This window comes from Rhineura floridana, chromosome 6 (genome assembly GCF_030035675.1).
Source record: "Rhineura floridana isolate rRhiFlo1 chromosome 6, rRhiFlo1.hap2, whole genome shotgun sequence".
NCBI lineage: Eukaryota > Metazoa > Chordata > Lepidosauria > Squamata > Rhineuridae > Rhineura > Rhineura floridana.
In genome coordinates, this window is record NC_084485.1 from 60,325,832 (window position 1) to 60,347,383 (window position 21,552).

Sequence of the window (21,552 nt, forward strand, 5' to 3'; positions counted from 1 at the left end):
ATTGATTTGTGTTTTTTCTTTTTGTATTGTTTTGGTTTTGAAAATTTGAATAAAAATTAATTGAAAAAAAAAAAGGAACTAGGGTTGCCAGGTCAGAAGCATCCCAAACCCTGAGATTTTGGGGGCATGCCTGAGTGATGTCATGGGACGTGCCCAAGTGATGTCACAGGGCGGGTCTAAGTGACGTCATTAAGCATGATACATTAAGCATCAACCACAGTTGCTTGGAGCATACAATTCATACAAAAACATTTATCTGATTGGAAATTAAGATAGAAATCTTAGCTAAAACGTGGAGACTGGGTAGGGAACATTTAATCTAGCCAACTTGCTTCTGGCAAAAAGGGTTCAAGTGTCCTCAGGCCAGGCCAGGCCAGTCACCAGAAGGCCATTGTAGGAAGAAAGGAGCCTAGTGTTGTGGAGATGTTAGATGGGAGCACTCAGGAGTAAAGATGGATGCCCCCAAACAGCTGCAATTCTAAAGACACTTAGTAAGGGACTAAGCCCCATAGAACTAAATAGGACTTACTTCTCATAAGATATGGTTTGGATTGTGTTGTTGGTAAAGCTTGACTAGGGATCCTCTGCAAAGATATCCATATCCAAGTAGGGTTGGCAACCCCATGCCTGGAATGCCCTGTCCCTACCTTTTAACATCCACATTTCTTTACAGATATGACCCTTCACTTCAGAAAGAGGTCTGAGAAATGACTAAGAAGATTCTCTACCCTTTTCTGTCTCCTTTGTGGGCTGCTATAAACTCACTTCATCAGCCAACCCAATTCCAGTGAATATAATTGACAGAGAGAAAGCACACATGATTTGGTCTACCTTCATAGGCAGTAGCTTGGGAACAACAACAATTTCAGCCACGCTGCCCAGTATGTGAATTCTCTTTTACCACTACTGGACAAGAAACAAGCAACAAGGTGCATCATCAGTGGGTTTAAGGTGGTTGAGTGGAGCTCATGGAACCACTGTTGTTGCTTGTATGGATGAAAGGGAGTGAGGATCAAGGTAAATGAAATGCAAATAGAAAAACAAAAACAAAAGACAGTGATGATTTCTTAAATGCAATACCATACCAACCACAACAAAATTCATACGAGTAAGGCAGAAAACCAAGAATCCCACAAACATTCATGATTCCTAACCAAAAACTAAAACTAAAAAAGTCCTGGCAGCCAGTTAGCCAAGATCACAGAATCCCCATGTAGCACAATCTAACCTGGGGGCTGCAGTTAGTACAGAATGCTGTAAAACGATTGCTGACATGAGACCCTATCAGCACGTAATACCTCTGCTCTGAAATCTGTACTGGTTGCTGATTTGTTACCAGGCCAAATTCAAGGTGTGCTTTTCATGTTACGGGTGCCACATAGTACTTGTTCTGCTCATGTAAGAAACCGATCCTTTAGTGTAGCAGCACCTACACTTTGGAACTCCCTGGCTATTGACATTAGCAGGTGCCTTCATTCTACTCTTTTTGGCACCTTCTAAAAATATTTTTGTTTAGGCAAGCCTACCCAGGCATGTAGAAGCTATTATTTTTTATCTATTTTAACTCATTGTTGGTTTTATTATTTTAAATATTTTTAAATACATGTCTTTAACTGTTCTTGCCAACAATATTTTTGTTTTAGTTCTTTCTCTAAACTGCTTTAAGATTTTTTTTACAATAAAGTGGTATATAAACTGTGGCCATTGGGTCTCTTTCCATTTTTAAGAACAAAGGAATCTGCCTTATACTGCTGAGGACATTTGGTGACATCTAGCTGAGTACTGATGACACGGACCAGCATTGGCTCTCCAGGATTCCAAGCAATAGTCTTTTCCAGAAATTGAATTTTGGACTCTTGCATGCAAAGCATATGCCCTACCACTGAGCTACAACCCTTCCCGTTTTTAAAAAAATATTTTACAATTGTTCTTTTCAATTCACTATTTAATACACATTATACCTAGTGCAGATCCACACCATTCATTTAAAACACAATCAACACATATTTGAAGCATATGAATCACACCACAGAATCATGGAAACTGTAGTTTGTTAATGGTGGTGGGAACTATAACTGTGAGGGGGAAACTACACTTCCCAGGATTCTTTAGAGGAAGTCATGTGCTTTAAATACAAGTTGGATGTGCTTTAAACATATTGTGTCGATCTACTTAATCAACTTCGACTGCGTGTAAATTGTTTTAATTAATTTTTTTAAATGGGAATGAGCTATAAAGTTTACTGGGTGACCATGGGCTACTCACCATCTCTCAGCTTAATCTGCCCCTCAGGATGAAAACAACAGAAGGGAACCATGAATACTCCAAGGAAGAAGGGCACACTTAAAATGTAGGGGAAGTATTGTAAACCATAGTGTGAAATCAGATACTTATCAGGACATAGTATGAAGAAATATTTATATAAACATGACTATCAAATATGTTTATTATTTACACAACCTGTAAAGATATTTATAGGGCAACCCTACATTTATTTACTGAGAAGCAAGTCCCGATGTATTCGGTGGGGCTTACTCAAACAGGGACAGAACTGCAACCTCAAGTGATAAGGAACTTCTTTCAAGCAACCCAAAATTCAAAATCATGCCACTTTAAGCTGTTTTGCAACTGTTTACACTTGTTTTTATGGTTATTGGATTTTAAAGGGATGTATTTCTTATTGTGAGCTGCCTTGGTTTCCAGAGTGCAACCGTACCTCACAGGGTACAGTTGTTGGAAAGATTCCCATATACACACACATATACTGGAGATGTAAAAATACATACACCTCATATAATAGTTTATTGTAAAAACCAGTTGATCATTGCAGAACATTTTAAAAAAATAAAATCTATTAGTTTCCTACATAATAAAAACAGTGATACCTAAGTAAGTCCTGCCTAATTGCTTTGGAGGTGGAGAGAAAGATATAGCACACAAACACAATTGTTTGCCATGTTCACTCAAAAGTCCCATCAATTTACAGCACAATCCTAACCATGCCTACTCAAAAGGAAGTCCTATTGAATTCAATGGGGTTTACTCTGGGTATGTTTACTCTGGAAAAGCAAAACACTGCCCTCTTCAAAATTTAAACCTGTCTGACTCCCACACACATGAGAGAAAAAGACTGAAAGCTTACTTTTCAATTTGTGAGAGTTTCAGAAAAGCAGGAAAAAGCAAGTTTTGTGACTCTAATTTTTGGCTCTATAGTTACTTCCTTGTCAATCACAACCCTGACTTCTTATTGGCTAAAAACTTGAAAGGGCAGGGATTAGAGCAGAACTTAGAGCAACTAAACTGTAGGACAGTGGCTGATGTTTTGGTTTATATCTTGGGAACCAGACCACCTAGAAAAAAAAATATCTTTTTTTAAATGAAAGCTGAAAGTCAAGAGATTAAGGTGAGTCGCCTGGAGACCCAGAGAGGATCCCCAGAAACCAGAGTCTCCAGCCGATCTGGTAACCCTACATGGAATCCCCCTGCAGAATCCTCAGAATTGTAGTTTAGTGAAGTGCTAAGAACTCTCTCTAGTCCTCCATTGACAGTACTACAGTTCCCAAGGTATAGCACACCTTTAATCCTAGCACATGTAATCTTAACAAAGAAAGACAATGGCTCCCTGTTCACATTCTCTTTTCTGTCGGTTCATACAAATTGAGATCTCACAGAAAACAATTCTGTTTTATGAGCCATGACCATTACAATTTCCTGCTATATCAGAGAGTTGCACATTTTTATTGTAGAAGCGTCACTGATCTCACCAGGGGTGCCTGAGGGCTTTCTCACAGGTAAACCTTTCATTTGGATCCTTCTCCAATAAGTGGCAGATGAAATCCTTGGCTGTTTGGAAGGAGTGAAGAGAGACAGGTTTTTAGCACAAATGCAGGAAGGCAAACAATCTCATTGTTCCAGAGTTTACCACATATGAGGCTTCAAGTTCCTCATGGTTCATTTGGTTTGTAATGGTAATATAAGGTCTGTAATGGCTGGAATGCTAACTTGGTTTCCAAATCCCTTTCATGTGTAAAAAAAAAATTTATCTATGAATGTCTTTGAAGCTCCTTTATACTGATTCAGCCACAGCCCAATGTGGTGGCTGCCAAAACCTCTACAGGGCTGGAGATGATAAGGGTTGAATTTGGGACATTTTGCTTCCAAAGCATGGGCTGTAACCCCTAAACACAGGTTACAGCAGCCAAAATTCATATGTTCTTGGAGACCTGTTCTATAGACATGCCTACTTAGGAATTGCCATGCTCCATGTAACTGGAATTGTGACCAGATGTGTCCTGAGGAAATATTTTTAAAGTATTCTTCCTAGCCTACTCTTTTGAATGAGATTAACATAGGAAGAATATATTTGATCTGGTGGCTAGAGCAAAAGATTAGCACTTCTCTACTGTGGGGTCATATGATGTCAGATAGATGTAAGCCTGCCAGAAGGCAGCAGGTCTTGAATTTTGCACTCAGCCTAAAAAGCACTGAATGCACATCCCTTTGCAAAGGAACATTTGGGAGTGCACTCTAAACCATGTGCTCCCAATTATTCCCTGGCAATGAGGCTTGCATTTGTTGCTGTTTAGATTTGGCAGCAAATTCAAGCCCTGCTGCTTTTAGCAGAGATTCACACCACTCTGGATCTCCTGAGCTGAGTGGAACCAATCCCAATAGCGCTTGCACTCAGCATCAAATTTAGACAGCATCGAATGCAAATTCAATTGACAAGTGAATTATTCCTTGACAACAGCAGCTTTACCTGCTCTATACCTGTTGTCATGTGTCAGGTGAGTTAACAAGTTGATGTGGCTGGCCAAAAATTGCTGCAGACGTCAAACTGGTCAGCCTGGCAGGGCCTACATTAGCCCGCAGGCTGGATGCTCCCCATCCCTGACCTAGAACAAAGGTAGGGAACCTGTGGCCCTCCAGATGATATTGGACTACAATTCCCATCACCTCAGCCGTTGGCCTTGCTGGCCGATGGGAACTGGAGTTCAACAATAGTTGGAGAGCAATGGGTTCCCCACCTTGGAATATTATAGCCTGAACTCTTGGCCTTTTAGAAGTCAATGAAGTTCTGTGACTAAGGGCACAGTCCAAGTGCTTGTTATGCTGGGCTGAGGGGAATTGGATATGCTGGCATAAGTCCCTCATCCTGGCTCAGCCAGGACTGAGCTGGCTCAGACGGAAGTCCACCGGAGAATCTCAGCCCAGCATAAGGAGAGCTGGTGGCAGCCATCAGAAGGTGTGAAAAAGGGATGTTCTGGGGGTGGTCAGAAGAGGGGCAGAGGGGGGGCTTATGCAATATCCTGGTCCCATTTGGCTCACTCACAGGGTCCTCCATCCTGGCAGCTGGGACACCAGGAAAAGGGGTGGTGGAAGGAAACAAAATGTCTCTGTCTGCTGTGCCTTGCCAGTGCAACCAGTGTCCTCCCCTCCAAGAGGCCTAAAGCAGCAGCTGGGTGTGGCCATCTCTTCTGCCAGTTCCAGCTCCACTGGCTTCGCTCCTGGCAGCCTTCAAAGGTCTTACTAGATGTTCTGGTTATCCATAAAACTGCCCAATATTTCAGAATAAAATATACCCTAAATTTCATGGCCACAGTAACATTGAAAACCCCAAGTAAATAGGCCAAGGAGTAAAAGGGGACCATCTCATATATCCATAAATGTTTTGAATTTTCAGTCAGAATTTTAGACAACAGGTCAGTTTCATCTAATAAATATAGCACAACTTTAGTAACAACTGATGCATTATTATTTGTGTCAGGTCTAAGGAATGGAGATTTAACTGTGGCTGTAGCCTACACCCAACAACATGAGTTGCAAATCACTTTATCAAGTGCTTAGATTCCTCTGGATAAGAGTACTAGAGATTTATAGGGTCCTTGCAATATCTGTTTATTTTTATACACATTTTACTTAATATTATAAAATATAGATGCCGAGTCTATTGGAAATAAGTAGATTCCTAAAATCAGTCAGCAAACTCCCAATCCTGCTTCAGGTTCCCAAAGAGAAACTGCATCCCAAGGATACTTCAGCATTATACAGCTCCGGTGAAAAAATACCAGAAACTTGCTAGTTTCATCTCTTGCTCCTTGCCACCCTACTAGCAGAAGGAGGTCACCTTTCAAAGGCAAGACAGAGAGATTTCCAGCCATCAAGGAACAGTAATGTATTTTTCTTAAGTCCCTCCCTAGTGACAAGCCCACTGACAATAATTCAGACAGCAAACTCAAAACACTAACAGAGCATAAGTAGAGATTTTGCAAGGCAGGGAAGTACCTGATTCAGAGATATCATCCCAGAAGGGAGACTCAAATTCATAGTAGCCTTCTTTGATTTTCTCAAATAGTTTGGACTCTGTCTCTTCATAGAAAGGAGGGTATCCACACAAGCTAAGGTGGATTGTAAAAAAAGAGAAAAGGCATTTGGATTAGCTGTTGTTGCCATATACATGGTTTCCCTTTTCTGTGTATTAAAAGGTGATTTAAGCGGGGTGGGTGGAAGGGAATGAAGAGTAGATGCTAGAGCTGTGCACAAACAACAGGAAGCTCTTTGTGAAGATGGCACTACAAAAGAGGTTAAACACTTCATTTTGTTAGGGTAATTGCCAGGAGCCTTTACCAGCTGTCCCCTTTACGGTGAGTATCAACTGTTTGGAGGGGGCTTCCTTCTCCATTGCAGCTACCAAATACTGTAGATAGCAATCATACTCCAGAGAAGACTCAGAGTCAGATTTTTATTAAAACCTTTGGACAATTATTGAAAAGATTAATTGGGAACAGACATTGTCCTGTGGCATCATTGGAATTTTCTCCCATTATGTCCAGCAGGAGCTGGGGAGAAGGGGAAGGTGATTCTGATCAGGACCATGACAGGAGCAAAGGATTACAGCCTCCCTCCATCATGCCACAGTCTCGATCTGGCTTACCCCTCACCCCTCACTCCAACATGGTGGCTGTGGACATGGTGTCCTCAGACACCCCCTTTGCATCTTCTAAGGCCACCCAATGTTTAAATTATTATTATTATTATTATTATTATTATTATTATTATTATTACTAATTGTTATTGGAATTTAGTTTCCCCCTCCTTTGGATGGGGGATGTCACCTGCTTTTCCCTCCTGTTTTATTTATTTGGGTGTGTGTGTTTTGTCTGCTGTTTGGGGGGGAGAGTTCTGAGCATTGCCAGTTTTTCTTCTGTGAATTGGGTATTTTGTTATTCACCTAACAGTTTCTTTGCCCCCCCAAGCCCAAAAAGGTTGGGGACCCCTGGCTTGTGAGCTTCTTGTGAGCTTCTTAGCCAAGGTCATCTGGAGAGCAAGCACAATCACAGTGGCAAAGTGCAGAAAAACAAAAGGTGGAAGAGGAGAATTCCCAGCCAGGGAGACAATCCCTGTTTCTGAAGAAACTGCCAATGGCCAGAGAGAATTCTGCCATTTTATTAGCTTAGTATTTCTAGTGGTAAACTGCCTTGAGTGCACTGGTAGAAAATCATTATATAAATGCAGAAAGAAAGGAAGAAAGACAAATAAAAGGCATCGTAAAGATGGAAAACCTAAGTGTTTATAGTATAGGCTTTAAAACTATACATCTGCTTATGATGAGTAAAGTACCAAAACACACTAAGCTATTAAGCTGGGGAAGTGTTTTATAATGGGAAGTGAGCTGTGGGTTTTTTTGTTCCATGAAGGCCATCAATGAATCATAAACACGTTCTTGCACTTTCTCTTTCTCTGAATGTGAGCAGAGCATGCAGTCTAGTAAACATTTTTGTGGGCTAAAATTGGTTGTGGACATTGGCAAACTTGCTGTGGTCAAGACAATGGGTGATGATGACTGATGACACTCACAGGATGTAGGTAATGACACCTATGGACCAGCAATCCACAGCTTTGCTATATGGCTTTTGTTCTAGCACCTCTGGAGCTGCAGCAAAGAAAAATAAAAACCAGGTTAGCAATAAAATGAGCTATTCAGCTTTGAAAACAATCACACCCAAAATGAGCACAAGAAACCCTTTCAATGTTGCAGGGCAGAAAGGAAACCCCCAGCATCTGAGGCAGGTGAAGACACAAGCTGCCATCTGTAACACAGCTTAATTTATGTGTAGAATATAAGACAGCACTGGATTCCTTCAATTTACAAGTCATTTGGTTAAAGAGTGAGGTAGGTCATATATTTATGAAGTGTATCTCCAAGCTGTCGACAGATATGGTTGCAGTTCCATGCACATTAACTCTTAAGCAAACCTCCACTGAAATCAATAGCTCTCTTCATACATTATTTAACTATGAGGAGTGGGTGGGTGCTGGATCACTTGTGCCCAACATCTAGGCAAATCAGAATGAATGCTCAATGTGAAGCTGATGTCATATAGCCTCGCCATAAACATTGTGCTAACAAATCTTGATAAATGCTCAATAAACAGGTCATCTGGAAGCAACTCTAGTACATAAAATTGTAGGTAAGGTGACTCTCCATGCAATTTCCCTTTTGAAGGGTTCCCAATCACATGAAGAGCGCCCTCGACACATACACTTATATACACAGGGATGCCAGGCATATAGCATCCTGCTGATCCACTCTGTGCATTCATATAACATCCAAAGAGGAACAATATGTTAAAGATAAGGGTGTTGTGTAAACATCAATACATTCCAATTTCAAATTCTGTTGGCAAACTGCAGATTCAGATAGTGATTTTCATTTTAAATAACAGTAATACAGAAATGGGGAGAAGTAATATAAAAGTGGTTAGGCACTCAATATCCTATTTATGTCCACCACACTCAAGGAGATATATTTGGTGGCAGGAACTGATGATACTGTCATCATGCATGACCTCAGCGATAGATTATTGAACATATACTTGCTTACCGACGTATCCTGGAGTCCCGCATGCTGTAGACATGATGCCATTTTGCTCCATTTTAGACAAGCCAAAGTCTGTAATCATGATTTTAGAGTTCTCCTCGGGAGTTAGGTAGAGCAGGTTTTCAGGCTAGGGATAACAGTTGAGAGTTAACCTTATAAAGTAAAATGTCTAAAGACAGGGTCTTCTTAGTGATTGCTCCCAGGTTTCTGGATCTCCTTGCTAATGGAAACCTGTCTAGCCTCTTCTCTGATGACCTTCTGTTGTGAAATACATTTTTATTCAGACAGGCCTTTACCATCATTAGATGACATAGAAAATGGAAATGGACTGCCTTCAAGTTGATTCTGACTCATGGTGACCCTATGAATAGGGTTTTCATGGTAAGCGGTATTCAGAGGTGGTTTACCATTGCCTCCCTCTGAGGCTGAGAGGCAGTGACTGGCCCAAGATCACCCAGTGAGCTTCATGGATATGTGGGGATTTGAACCCTAGTCTCCCAGGCCGTAGTCCAGCACCTTAGCCACTAAACCACACTGGCTCTCGTAGATGACATTAGATGACTGTAAATGTGCAATTTGTATTTTTGACTGTTTTTATATATTTTTTTCCCCTACCTGTTTTTATGTTTTATATTTTACTTTTGCTAACTGCCTTGAGTGCCATTTGGTGGAAATGCAATATACACATTTAACAGACTAACAAATAAACAAACAGATATAAGTTAAACAAACAAACAAACAAATAAGCAAGCAAGCAAGCAAACAAGCAGGGGAGGATGTGGCCAGAGATGAGTTATATAATGAAATCACAATCAGTAAAATGAGAAGCAAATATTACAGAGCCACATGTTGCCTCCACCCTTTCAAGTGTTTAACTACCTACAGTACAAGTTGGCAACTTGCAACCTGGGGGCCAACTGCCTTTTATGTGACCCCCAATGCCTCCTGAAACTGTCTCATTTTTCTATCCTATCAGAGTTCCTTCTTTTCTGTTTGTTTCCTTCTTATTTTTCCTGGCGTTTGAATATGCCTTGCCCCCTTTCTGTGTAGTGTCAGAACAATTAGAAAGGGCAGTATTTTATCTGGTTAAAATATTGATGTGTGGTCCCCCGCCCCAAGCTATATCGCTTGGGAAAAATAAAGCCCCCCTCCAACCTGTCTGATAACAAATGTGTAAATGTCTGGTAAGTGGGGTTATATAGAGTACACTAAAGTCAGAAATGAATTACTCTCACTTACTTTCCAGAACAGTAGCACTATTAGTCTTGTATACTAACCTTATTTGAGAGTAACCCCATCTAACCCAGTAGGATTTTTATCAAGTAAACCTGCATAGGACTGGGAACTCTAATCTGTCATAAATGGAAGCAAAGCAGTCTTTATTCCAGATTAGTTAATCCACAACACTTTTATCTCCCACTCTACTCCTTGTTGGCTCTGGTCACCACTGACATGCAGGTCCTGATAGATTATCCCCAAGGGAAAGTGGTCCACGACAGAAAAAAAGGTTTCCTACTCTTGAACTATAGCCAGACCTATGCTCTTGTTTTGCTGCAGAAATGAGGAAGGCATAGGGGGAGGTGACCCATTGTGCTTCATCCCAAACAGGATCATCAGAACTCCTCCTTTTCATCCTAACTCCTTCATGCTTCATCCTAACAAGGATAATCAGAACTCTTTCTTTTCTTTAGCACACGTGCAATGTTGTGGAAGCAAAAAATACTACAGAAAGGATATTTTAAAAACTTTCTTTCTAAACCAGGAGGACAGAGCTGTCTGGCTGTTCTGCAGTAACAATGGAAAGTATGCAATAATGGACACATTTATGAAACTGTGCAAAATCACATAATGCATCACTCCAAAACCATTTTATCTCCAAATCCATCTTACAAGAGGCTATGCTGGGTTTATTATCCTACCCTTTCAGACAGGAAATGGGATATTATTACTAAACCCAGTAGTAATAGCAGTAGTAGAAAGTCCTACTGGATTCAGCATGTCTTATTTCTAAGAGTACACAGCATAGAAGCCTAAAGTGGCAATCCTAAACACACTATTCTGGGAATAGTGCACTGTAAGAAACGTAGACAGAGGCCAAGACTACAGTGTGTACTTTTCATTTGTTGCACACGTGGCTGATCTGAAGTTTGAGGAATGGGAAGCAAAAAAATGGGTATTTAGAACAACTGTATATTGCATGATATTCTGGAGTAAATACTGCTCCCGATCCATTTGTGTTGTTAATATGCCCAGCTCTGTCTTCAGTGAGTTAGAATGTGGAGAGAATGCCTGACTCAGTGCAAGGCTTTGAGCTTATGCATACATTGCAGATAATTTGGCAGCATGGAGGTCAAGATACGGAATGTCAAGGAGTATACCTTCAGATCTCGGTGGACTATCCCATTCTCATGAAGATAATGCACAGCTCCCAGGACTTGCTGAATTACAATGCTTGCATCCTTTTCTGTGTAAACACCTCGTTCTAAAATACGATCAAATAATTCTCCCCCAGACACTCTGTGGAGGAAGATAGTTGGAAGAATCACAAAGCTGCCCTTACTAAACAGCATGCACATTCAGTCTGAATACATGTTTAGGTAGAGAAAACCGTGTTGTCTAAATTCTCTATTTCCTTTTCTCCACGCTAATTTCAAGTGCAACACATAGTGCCACTGAATAGCTTGGAAGCAACTGGGTAGTCAAAAGATATAGTTATTGATCCAATGTGTTTTGAACCCCGCTGGTCCTTCTTCAGGGACATTTAGAGAAACAAGATTCAACATTTAGATGTGCTGCACTGCTTACAGATTTCACTTCCAGTTCATTTTCAGGGTTCCCATTTCTGTTGCATTTTTCACTGAATAGATTATTTACTGGTTTGTTTACTGGCATGTTAAAGATTCCTGCACCTGAAAAGGTGCTCATCTGTAATAAAAACATAAGAAGAGCCTGCTGGATCAGGCCAGTGGCCCATCTAGTCCAGCATCCTGTTCTCACAGTGGCTAACTAGATGCCTACGGGAAGCCCACAAGCAGGACCTGAGTGTAACAACAATATCCCCTCCCGTGGTTTCCAGCAATTGGTATTCAGAAGTATGCTGCCTCTGACTGTAGAGGTCGAGCATCTGAAAATGAATATGGGCATGTGCTCTAGTTGCTGGGATAATAAGTACTGGTATGGCACTTCTGATTCTCAGTCACAAAAAATATTCATAAAGCGTCAAGTATGAAATAATGCCAGCTTCACACATACAGTTATGATAGAAATGAACACATTAATATAACCCTCAGGTTTACTGTTAAGAAACCTGAAAATCCAGCTAGAGAATGGAAGTTCTGCCCCGTTTCCTGAGCCTTGGTTAGATTTGTAAAGAAAAATGAGCCAGTAGTAAGTAACATAGGATGAAACATAAGGCCTATTGTGCCTTAGACCATGCATTTCTTCTACCCTGTTCTCTCCAAGCTGTTATGGTTTCTAGCCTTGTTCACAAAGCTCTTTCTAGTCTTCTGTGGACAATCTAATTTACTAGCACTTAATTGGCACAAAGTATCTTCATAAGATGAATCAACCTTTAATCCAGCAAAAACTCCATTCTATTCCAATCCAGCTCTATTGCTGATACCCTAACCTATCTTCCTTTTTGTAATGGCCACAATACGGAATTAAATCAGAAATCTTCCTCTTAATCCCTGAGGGATGTAACCAAGGAAATCATCCTGTTCTCACAAAGACCTCTGCTTGCACAATGGAATTTCCTCTCCCTGTGCCTCCCATCTGTTCCAGAGGATTAGGAGAACCCCCAGAACAGATTAAGGGGATGCCGGATGAGAGGGAAGGGAAGTTCCATTGCACAAGTGGAAGTCCTTGTGTGGGCGGGATAACTTTGTTGTATACACCCTTAGTTTCCTTTTGTAATGGAGGCGCAGTAGATCATGAAGGTTTCGTTCAGGATCCAACAGTCCACTATGCAGAGGTCACCTCCTCCCATAAATTTTATGTTGCATAATTCTTACTATTTGTTGTTGTTGTTATTGGGAGCCCATTGACTGCAAGTGGCATAAAGATGAAATGTAGATTGCATATGGATTTTAATGTCAGTTTACTGGGATCAATCTCTTTAAAGCGAAATAGTTTTAAAAAAGTTATGCTCTTTTTCCTCCTCTTCCAGAACCCTCCCCCAATCTCAGCTACAGCTTTTTCTGTTACTCTGAACAGCTCCTTAAAAAGATATTATTAATGGAGGGGAGAGAACTGGACTTGTGGCTGGGTGGAGGAGCATCAGGGTAGATGAGAAGAAAAAAGGATAATATTTGATGCCACCCACAAACCAACTGAAAATTTATCGAGGATGTGGACAAGGTGCTTGGACAGGTGCGGGCGACCACTTCTGCTCTGGATCCTTGCCCCTCATGGCTAATAAAAGCTAGCAGGAATGGAACAGCCGGCTGGGCCAAGGAGGTGATTAATGCCTCTTTACGAGAGGGAGTGGTCCCACCCTGCCTGAAACAGGCGGTGGTGAGACCGCTCCTAAAAAAACCCTCCTTGGACCCTGATAATTTGGACAACTATAGGCCGGTAGCAAATGTTCCATTCCTGGGCAAGGTCCTAGAGCGTGTGGTCGCTCGCCAACTCCAGGCTCTCTTGGATGAAACTGATTATCTGGACCCATTTCAATCGGGCTTTCGGCCGGGGTTTGGTACAGAAACGGCCTTGGTCGCCCTGTATGATGACCTCTGTCGGGAGAAAGACAGAGGGAGTGTAACTCTGTTGGTTCTCCTTGATCTCTCAGCGGCGTTTGATACCATCGACCATGGTATCCTTCTGGAGCAACTTACGGATTTAGGAGTGGGAGGCACTGCTTGGCGGTGGCTCTGCTCCTATCTCGGGAATCGTCTCCAGAAGGTGATGCTGGGGGAACATTACTCGAGTCCCTGGGTACTCCAATATGGAGTCTCGCAGGGTTCAGTTCTGTCCCCCATGCTTTTCAATATCTATATGAAGCTGCTGGGTGAGGTCATCAGGAGTTTTGGAGTGCGTTTCCAGCAATATGCTGATGATACGCAGCTCTACTACTCCTTTTCATCTTCGTCAGGTGAGGCTGTTGATGTGCTAGACCGCTGCCTGGCCGCGATAATGGGCTGGATGAGAGCTAATAAACTGAAACTCAATCCTAACAAGACTGAGATGCTGTTGGTGGGAGGGCCCTCTGCCCAGATGGTTGACGTTCGACCTGCCCTAGATGGGGTTACACTCCCCCTAAAGGAGCAGGTACGTAGTTTGGGGGTCTTATTAGATCCTCTCCTGTCACTTGAGGCTCAGGTAGCCTCGGTGGCACGGAATGCATTCTACCAGCTTCGGCTGGTAGCCCAACTACGACCCTATCTGGACAGGGAGAATCTCGCCTCAGTTATCCATGCTATGGTAACCTCTAGATTGGACTACTGTAATGCACTCTACGTGGGGCTACCTGTGAAGACGGTTCGGAAACTTCAGCTAGTGCAAAATGCTGCGGCCAGAGTTCTCACTGGGACAAAGAAATTTGACCATATAACACCTGTCCTGGCGCAGCTGCACTGGCTACCGATATGTTTCCGGGCCAGATTCAAAGTGTTGGTTCTTACCTATAAAGCCCTAAACGGCATCGGACCGCAATACCTGGTGGAACGCCTCTCTCGCTATGTACCTACCCGTTCACTACGCTCGACGTCGAAGGCCCTTCTCCGGGTCCCAACTCATAAAGAGGCCCGGAGATCAACAACTAGATCTAGGGCCTTCTCGGTGGTGGCTCCCGAACTATGGAATGCCCTCCCAGACGAGATACGCCTGGCGCCTTCTTTGTTATCTTTTCGGCGCCAGGTAAAAACCTACCTTTTCGCCCAGGCTTTTTAAACATTTTAAATTTAATTTTAAACCTAATATGGATTTTAATTTATAAACTCAATGGCAATTCTAGTTTGGATTTTTATCATGTTTAATGTTTTTATAATTGTATTATATTTTTCACACTTGCTCATATTTTAATTGTGATTTTATTTGTTGTACACCGCCCTGAGAGCTTTCTGCTATAGGGCGGTCTAGAAATGTAATTAAATAAAAATAAATAATTATCATGTGTGTGATCCTAAGAGCTTGTAGGATTCTCTGTCCTAGGGCTAGTTAACCTCAGTCCTGTTAGTGTTGTACTTATCTGGAGTGAGCCCAAATAGACTGTGTGGCACTTTTGAGTAGATACGTATAGGATTTGGATTACACTCAGTCTTGTTTAAAATGGAGGAAAAAGTTGGACTAAGGGGTCAGATCTATCTGTTTAGTATGTGTGTGTATATATATATGCACACCCTCAAATATATATATGTTTTGCCATTCATTACAGACCTATACATTAGTAGTATGTCCTGTGTGTTTACATTTCATGGTATGGCCGAAAGTGTGGGTCCGCAATTCTGGATGATTATGTTGGTTTCATGGAAAGAATCTGCATGACTGGCCTCTTCAACGTGGTCACAGGTCATCCGATTAGCCATTATGGCAGCAGTGTGGGATCTGCTCCCATGGCACTACTCTTAACTTGATGGGATTCTTCCTCTTTGTGTTATGGCTGGTGCTTGCATATGATTTTATTTTTATTTTACTTTATACATTTACAAGCACTTCACAGCCAGAGGCTATCAAAATGGTATACAATGAGATAAAATGAGAGAAAATACAAATGATACAAACTCTAAAAACAAACACTGCAATTGTCCAATTAATTTTCCATAAAACGATTGTGCTGCATTTTTTAAACAAAATGTGACGAGATGGAAATCTCACAGCACCATAGCTTACTTTTATTTCTTGTTACTTACAGCTGCATGACCAGATAATAGTGGGTGGTGCTCTCATAAATGTCCTCCAGAGTCACTATGTTGTCATGCTTTATTCTGCAACCAAAGACAGAAATATTATAATCAGTTCCTGTCTTGTACAATCCTTTTTTTTCCATTCAGAATGAAGTGTCATTACTTCAATCTGCCTGCTCTGATTTACACAGGAAACAGAAAAGATTGTGAATATCTTCTCTTCAAGGAACAAAAAACTTCTAAGAGCAAGAGAACTTTTCTTCCCAGCTATAACCAAAACTGCCTACAGTATACTCAGGGGGAAAATGGAAATCACAGAAATGGTTTATCTGCTTAGAAAGCACACTATTTCTCAGGCCACAAGGGCTAGATAACTTCTTATGCTATGTACACTATTACAAAGCATACTGGGTTTTATTTATTACCTAATTTATATACTGCTCCCTAAGGCACAATTGCCCCTCCAAGTGTACAAGACAATCATTGTCATCACAATGGGTTGTATCCAATGCTTGAAAAACAGGACTTCACCAGCCTCTTCTGCCCCTGCAGCCCTCTGCACACCCTCAAAACCTGCTCTGGAAGGTTGGAGGGCCCTCCAGAACAGGTTTTGGAGGCATGCTGAGGAAGGACAGAACAGCAAATCCACATTGCACAAGTGGGAATCCACTTGCAAACATTGGATTTCACCAAAAAAGTAATCATCCAGATTAAAAAACCCTTGCACTTTTCTCATTAATGACAAAAGAACAAAGGTCACATTCTTCAGAATAGGTCTCATGTTTTCCTCTCTCCCCCTTTCTTTCATATCTCATGTCTTTTTAATAATGTAAATATTATCTTGCTGAATTAAATTGAAGGTCCATCTAATCCACTTTTCTGCTTCTTTTATTGGACAACCAATGGCAATCTTACAAAAAGGGCATGAAAGAAATAACTGTTTCTCATTGTTTGGCTCTGTCATTTAATAACTGCCTCTGAATGTGGAGTTTTTATTTAGCTTTCATGGTCAATAACCCTCATTTGCAAAATACCCCCACATTTTAGTCACACCTATACTATACATTTAAAGCACCTGGCTTCCCAAGAATCCTGGGGACTGTAGTTTACCACTCACTGAGCTACAATTCTCAGCACCCTTAACAAGCTATAGTTTCCAGGTTTCTTTGGGGGAAGCCATGTGCTTTGAATAAGCTTTCAGTGTATTGTGTGGATGTGACCACCGTCTATCTACTTCTAAGCAGCTGGCCAACAGGTATCCATTGTTCTGTATATGGCCATTATAACATGGGACTGTAATGTCCTTTTATCTAGATTTGGGACTACTGTCAAATGGGGAATGGGCTGAGATACTCACTAATTTTCTCAGTAAAGGCACTCCTCAATCAAGAAAGCAAAATATATCCATTGGAAACAATGAGTCAGAGAAAAACCAACTCCTCCAGTCTCCTTTGAAAGATGTACACTATAAAATTCTTGATAGGTTTTATATGAGTTTAACTGTCATGACTTACCTCAAAGAAACCTGTGAATTATAGTATGGTGACAGTGCTGAGAATCCTTTGTTAGAGATCCTTAACTTCCTACAGAACTATAATTCCCAGGAAGAAAAATGAGCATACCTATACAATCCTATACCTACCTTCACACCTGGGACTAAATCCAATTAAAATTAGTAAAACTTACTTTTGATACTTTTGTGCTACAAGTCTGAAAGACCTAAATGATCTATTATACATCCAACCAAACACTGTATTCTATAGGAGAGGGCAACCTGCAGATACCATCTTATCAGGATGTCTATTCCTTCTGCATGATATCAGAACTGGGTCTTTAGTGTAGGCCTTTGAAACACCTTCCCATTACATATGAGACATGTGCCATTTTTATTGTCTATCTGGCACCTCTTGAAGCCTTCTTTCAACAAGCTTCTTAGAGGAGATCAGTTGGTATCTGAATGCATTTGAAGTTGTTTTTATATATGCAATTATTTTAACTGCTTTAATATATTCATTTTTTAGTATATAGCTTTATTGTATTGTGAAATCACTTTGAGATGCTTTGTACACAGTGATTCATAAATGAAACAAATATACAACAACTACAAGTCTGAATAACATCTGAATCGGGAAAGGCCATGCAAGCCCTGGACCTCTGCCTGGACTTGGAGGTGGGCTGGATGAGGGCCAATAAACTGAGTCTGAATCTTAGCAAGATGGAGACGCTGTAGGTTGGTGGTTTCTGAGTTCAGATAATTGGTCAGTTGCCTGCTTTGGATGGGGTTGTACTCCCTCTGAAAGAGCAGGTCCGTAGTCTGGGGGTGCTCCTGGATCTATCTTTGTTGCTAGAGGCCCAGGTGACCTCCGTGGCTAGAAATGCCTTTTATCAGCTTCGGCTGGTGAGACAGCTGTGGCCATTTCTGGACCGGGAGAGCCTGACCACTGTTGTCCACGCACTGGTAACCTCTAGGCTGGATTACTGTAATGCTCTGTATGTTGGCCTGCCCTTGAGTTTGGTCTGGAAGCAGCAGCTGGTGCAAAACGCAGTGATGAGACTGCTTACTGGGGCACGGTATCACCAACATGTCACCCCGCTGCTGAAAGAATTGCACTGGCTGCCCATTTGCTACAGGGCCAAGTTCAAGGTTCTAATCTTGGTGTACAAAGCCCTATACAGCTTAGGACCAGGATACCTGAAAGACCGTCTTATCCCTTATATACCCAGACTCTGGAAATGGCATCTGGTTTTGTTTTGGTGTTCCAACTATACTCACTTCTTCAGCACGGCTATTTCATTGTCTAGGTTGCTGTCCTGGGCTACGGGTGACCTTTTAATGCATTTCAGAGCATAAAGCTTGCTGGTTGTTCGGTGTTTCACCAGGAAAACTTCTGAAAAAGCACCTCTGTGAGGAAAGCAAAGATGAAAAGGTAGGCAACTGGTTTTCAGAGGCATGGCTTAACTGCTAACTATCACAGAACACAAACAGAAAATGCCTTCACATACATAACTAGGAAGGAAAATGGAAATAAAACAACATTCCTTTTCTTAAGCAGATGGCATTAGTAATTAGACCTGGGGATTTGGCTGCAAATTCAAGTGTGTTAATTACATAAATACCCAGTGGGATTTGAAGTTCTCCTCATAGATTGATGATGGTATAAGAAACCTAGAGAGGAAACAGCAGCTTGGTCATTACGTGGGCTGAAATATAGCAGCTGCATAGTCATTTTCTTCTTCTTCTTCTTGGTAACATATTATTGTAGTGTATAAATCTCAAATGATGACTTGTATTGATGAGTTTGAAGATGACATCAACATGGTAGTTTTCATTTTTCTTTGATTCTGGCTGAGCAAGATGCTTTCCAGATCGAGGAAGACCAGGAAACTCTGGAGTCATGTCAGCCATGGCCATGGCTATATTGGCAAACACAGGAGACAGGAGGACGTTTTAATGCTGGGGGTATGCACCAGCACAGAATCCATTTTGGCAAATATCATCCTAGTTATTTCGGAAAAGTTGGCGTGAGACATTAACACTTGAAGAAAAACCAGCACTTCTGACCTACAGTGAATCTAGATAAACATTGGTTAGTGAGGCTCAACTATACCAAATATTAGGCGGGAACAGCTCCAGTTATTGATGTTGTATGCTCAGATTATGACAAAGTCCTGGACAAGGTAAAACTGCCAAAACAGCCTGCAACTGTGAAAGCAAAATTGTCCAGCAAAAAGGCAGAAGGAAAAAAATCAAAGAAGTTGGTGGTACCTCTATACTAGTGGCATAAAGGATTTTTGTACATATTCAGGCTGAAATAAACATAGTTTCAGATGTGTTTTGATAAGCTTAAAATTGAAAAAAAATGCAGTTTTCAATGAGGGAGAAGAAGGGGTTGGTTACCTATCTAATCCACATCTAAGCTATGGTACTTGGCCCTTTGTTTTCTCTGACATTCTCAACTTTATGGACTCAGGTGAGTACAGGACTAGCACGGGGTGGGCATTCATTTGGCACCATACACAACCTCAGGTTGTTTCCAGCACTTCAGCTGCTCACACATTTTGTCATCTATCATTGTAGGAGAAGACTTAGGAAAAGGTAGAGACTGTTTTCCTTTGGAAACCCTTATACTAATAGCCAGGCTCTGCTGGGTAATAATGTTGGATTTGGCTTGCCTCCACACACTAGGAGCATGTTCATTGTCAGAAGTTTTTCAAATGAAAAGGCAGCTTTACCATATAGGAGCCTGGGTGGCATAATTTAAGAGATGTTCCATCTCCTCCCACCCCCACATTGGAAATGGACGGCCTTCAAGTCAATTCTGACTTAAGGCAAGGGTTTTCATGGTAAGTGGTATTCAGAGGTGGTTTACCATTGCCTTCCCCCATATTAGAAGCATCATATCCATCTACCTCTTTTGTACTTCTGGCATGGCCTGCTTTGCATATAAACTAAGATTGCTACGAGTAATCCTCTGCAACAGTGCAGGGGCTTCTTGGGAAGCCTGGGTGGCCACTTATGAATCACAAAAAAAGAAAAATAAAGAGAAAAAGAAGAAATTCAAAAACAAAAGAGGACATAGATTTTCATAAAATTTGCACATGTGTATTTATTTGTACAGATGCAAATTTGGAAACAATAATTTTAAAAGGAATACATCTCACCATAGTGGGAAAGACTGTGATCTATATGTCTGTTCAGCCTGCTAATGCTGTTGATTGGTGACTTCCGGGCCCCAGCTCTTCCTTCTTATGGATCTTTCTCTTTAAACCAACAGACAGCCCTTCAAACAGAGGACACCTTCAAACAGAGAACTGCCTTCTGACAGGTTCAACACTTCAAACAGAGGACTGTCCTCTGTACAGTGGGACACATAAGGGCAACAAAAGGCTTGAGCTAGCCCTGTTCAAATGTTCAGCATCCAAACTGAGAGTGTTTCAGGAGAATGAGAGATTTCCAGAAGGCACTACAGAGATTGTCTAAAATGTTCAGCTTCTACCATAGTCCTGCTTCTGGGCTTCTTAGGCTGTTAGGGGTGCTAAGCGTATTTCTCAGGGTTAAAACAGGGCATTCATCAACCTAAGCTCCAATAGCTATAGAAAGACTTGCTACTAGAGTGTGTTGGCAAAGAAAAGGAGAAAGTTGATTAGAGACAAGAACTGGCAATGTAGCTCAAATATATGAATGCTCCTGAAGGTTCTGTCTTCCTACCTGAAAAAAGAGATGGCTATGCCATGTCAAGGAAAGGGAAGGGAAGAAAAGGAAGGCAGCAAAAGAGAATAATAAATGTTAGTCTATTCACAAGCAGGATGCCAGACTGACATAATATATAATTCTTCAAGTGAGAGTATCATAAGACCCCGAAATACAATATCTTGATATTAAACAAACCTTTAAAAAGTACATGTTACTAATCTCCAGTACCAATAATTATAATTCTTCCCAAGGAAAGTGAATGCAATAACACAAATTTGTCCTTTTTTTGCAGTGGGCAAGCTGCATAGTCCCAAGGAGCCCAGTTGCCCCCCAGCTGGCAGTTGCGGACAAAGAAGGGGCTGGCTTGCGCAGCTGTGGCAAGCAGGCCCTAGCTAGCTGGGGAGGACTAGCCTCAGAGGAAGGCAATGGTAAACCCCCTCTGAATACTGCTTACCATGAAAACCCTATTCACAGGGTAACCATAAGTCGGGATCGACTTAAAGGCAGTCCATTTCCATTTCCTCCTTTTATTCCTTTTTTCTTACATGTTATTGAATTATATGTTTTTGATTATATATATCCAGAAGGACCTCAATGACCTATAGGCATAGAAATGCCACCTTTTCCAGCAACAG

At 41.4% G+C, this 21,552-nt stretch overlaps 1 protein-coding gene and 1 pseudogene across 2 annotated transcripts in view; one reads left to right on the forward strand and one right to left on the reverse strand.

The window, feature by feature from the left end:
- CAMK1G (calcium/calmodulin dependent protein kinase IG) overlaps positions 1–21,552 on the reverse strand; it is a 51,927-nt gene that overhangs the window by 10,278 nt on the left and 20,097 nt on the right. For both annotated transcript variants that reach the window (XM_061632050.1, XM_061632051.1), the window contains exons 3-9: positions 18,497–18,625; positions 15,730–15,804; positions 11,260–11,398; positions 8,885–9,008; positions 7,858–7,933; positions 6,286–6,398; positions 3,765–3,843 (exon numbers count right to left, since the gene is read on the reverse strand). In XM_061632050.1, the coding sequence (XP_061488034.1) occupies positions 3,765–3,843; positions 6,286–6,398; positions 7,858–7,933; positions 8,885–9,008; positions 11,260–11,398; positions 15,730–15,804; positions 18,497–18,625 (735 nt within the window). The remainder of the gene's footprint in view (positions 1–3,764; positions 3,844–6,285; positions 6,399–7,857; positions 7,934–8,884; positions 9,009–11,259; positions 11,399–15,729; positions 15,805–18,496; positions 18,626–21,552) is intronic.
- Positions 19,079–19,508, forward strand: LOC133386653 (large ribosomal subunit protein uL15-like; annotated as a pseudogene).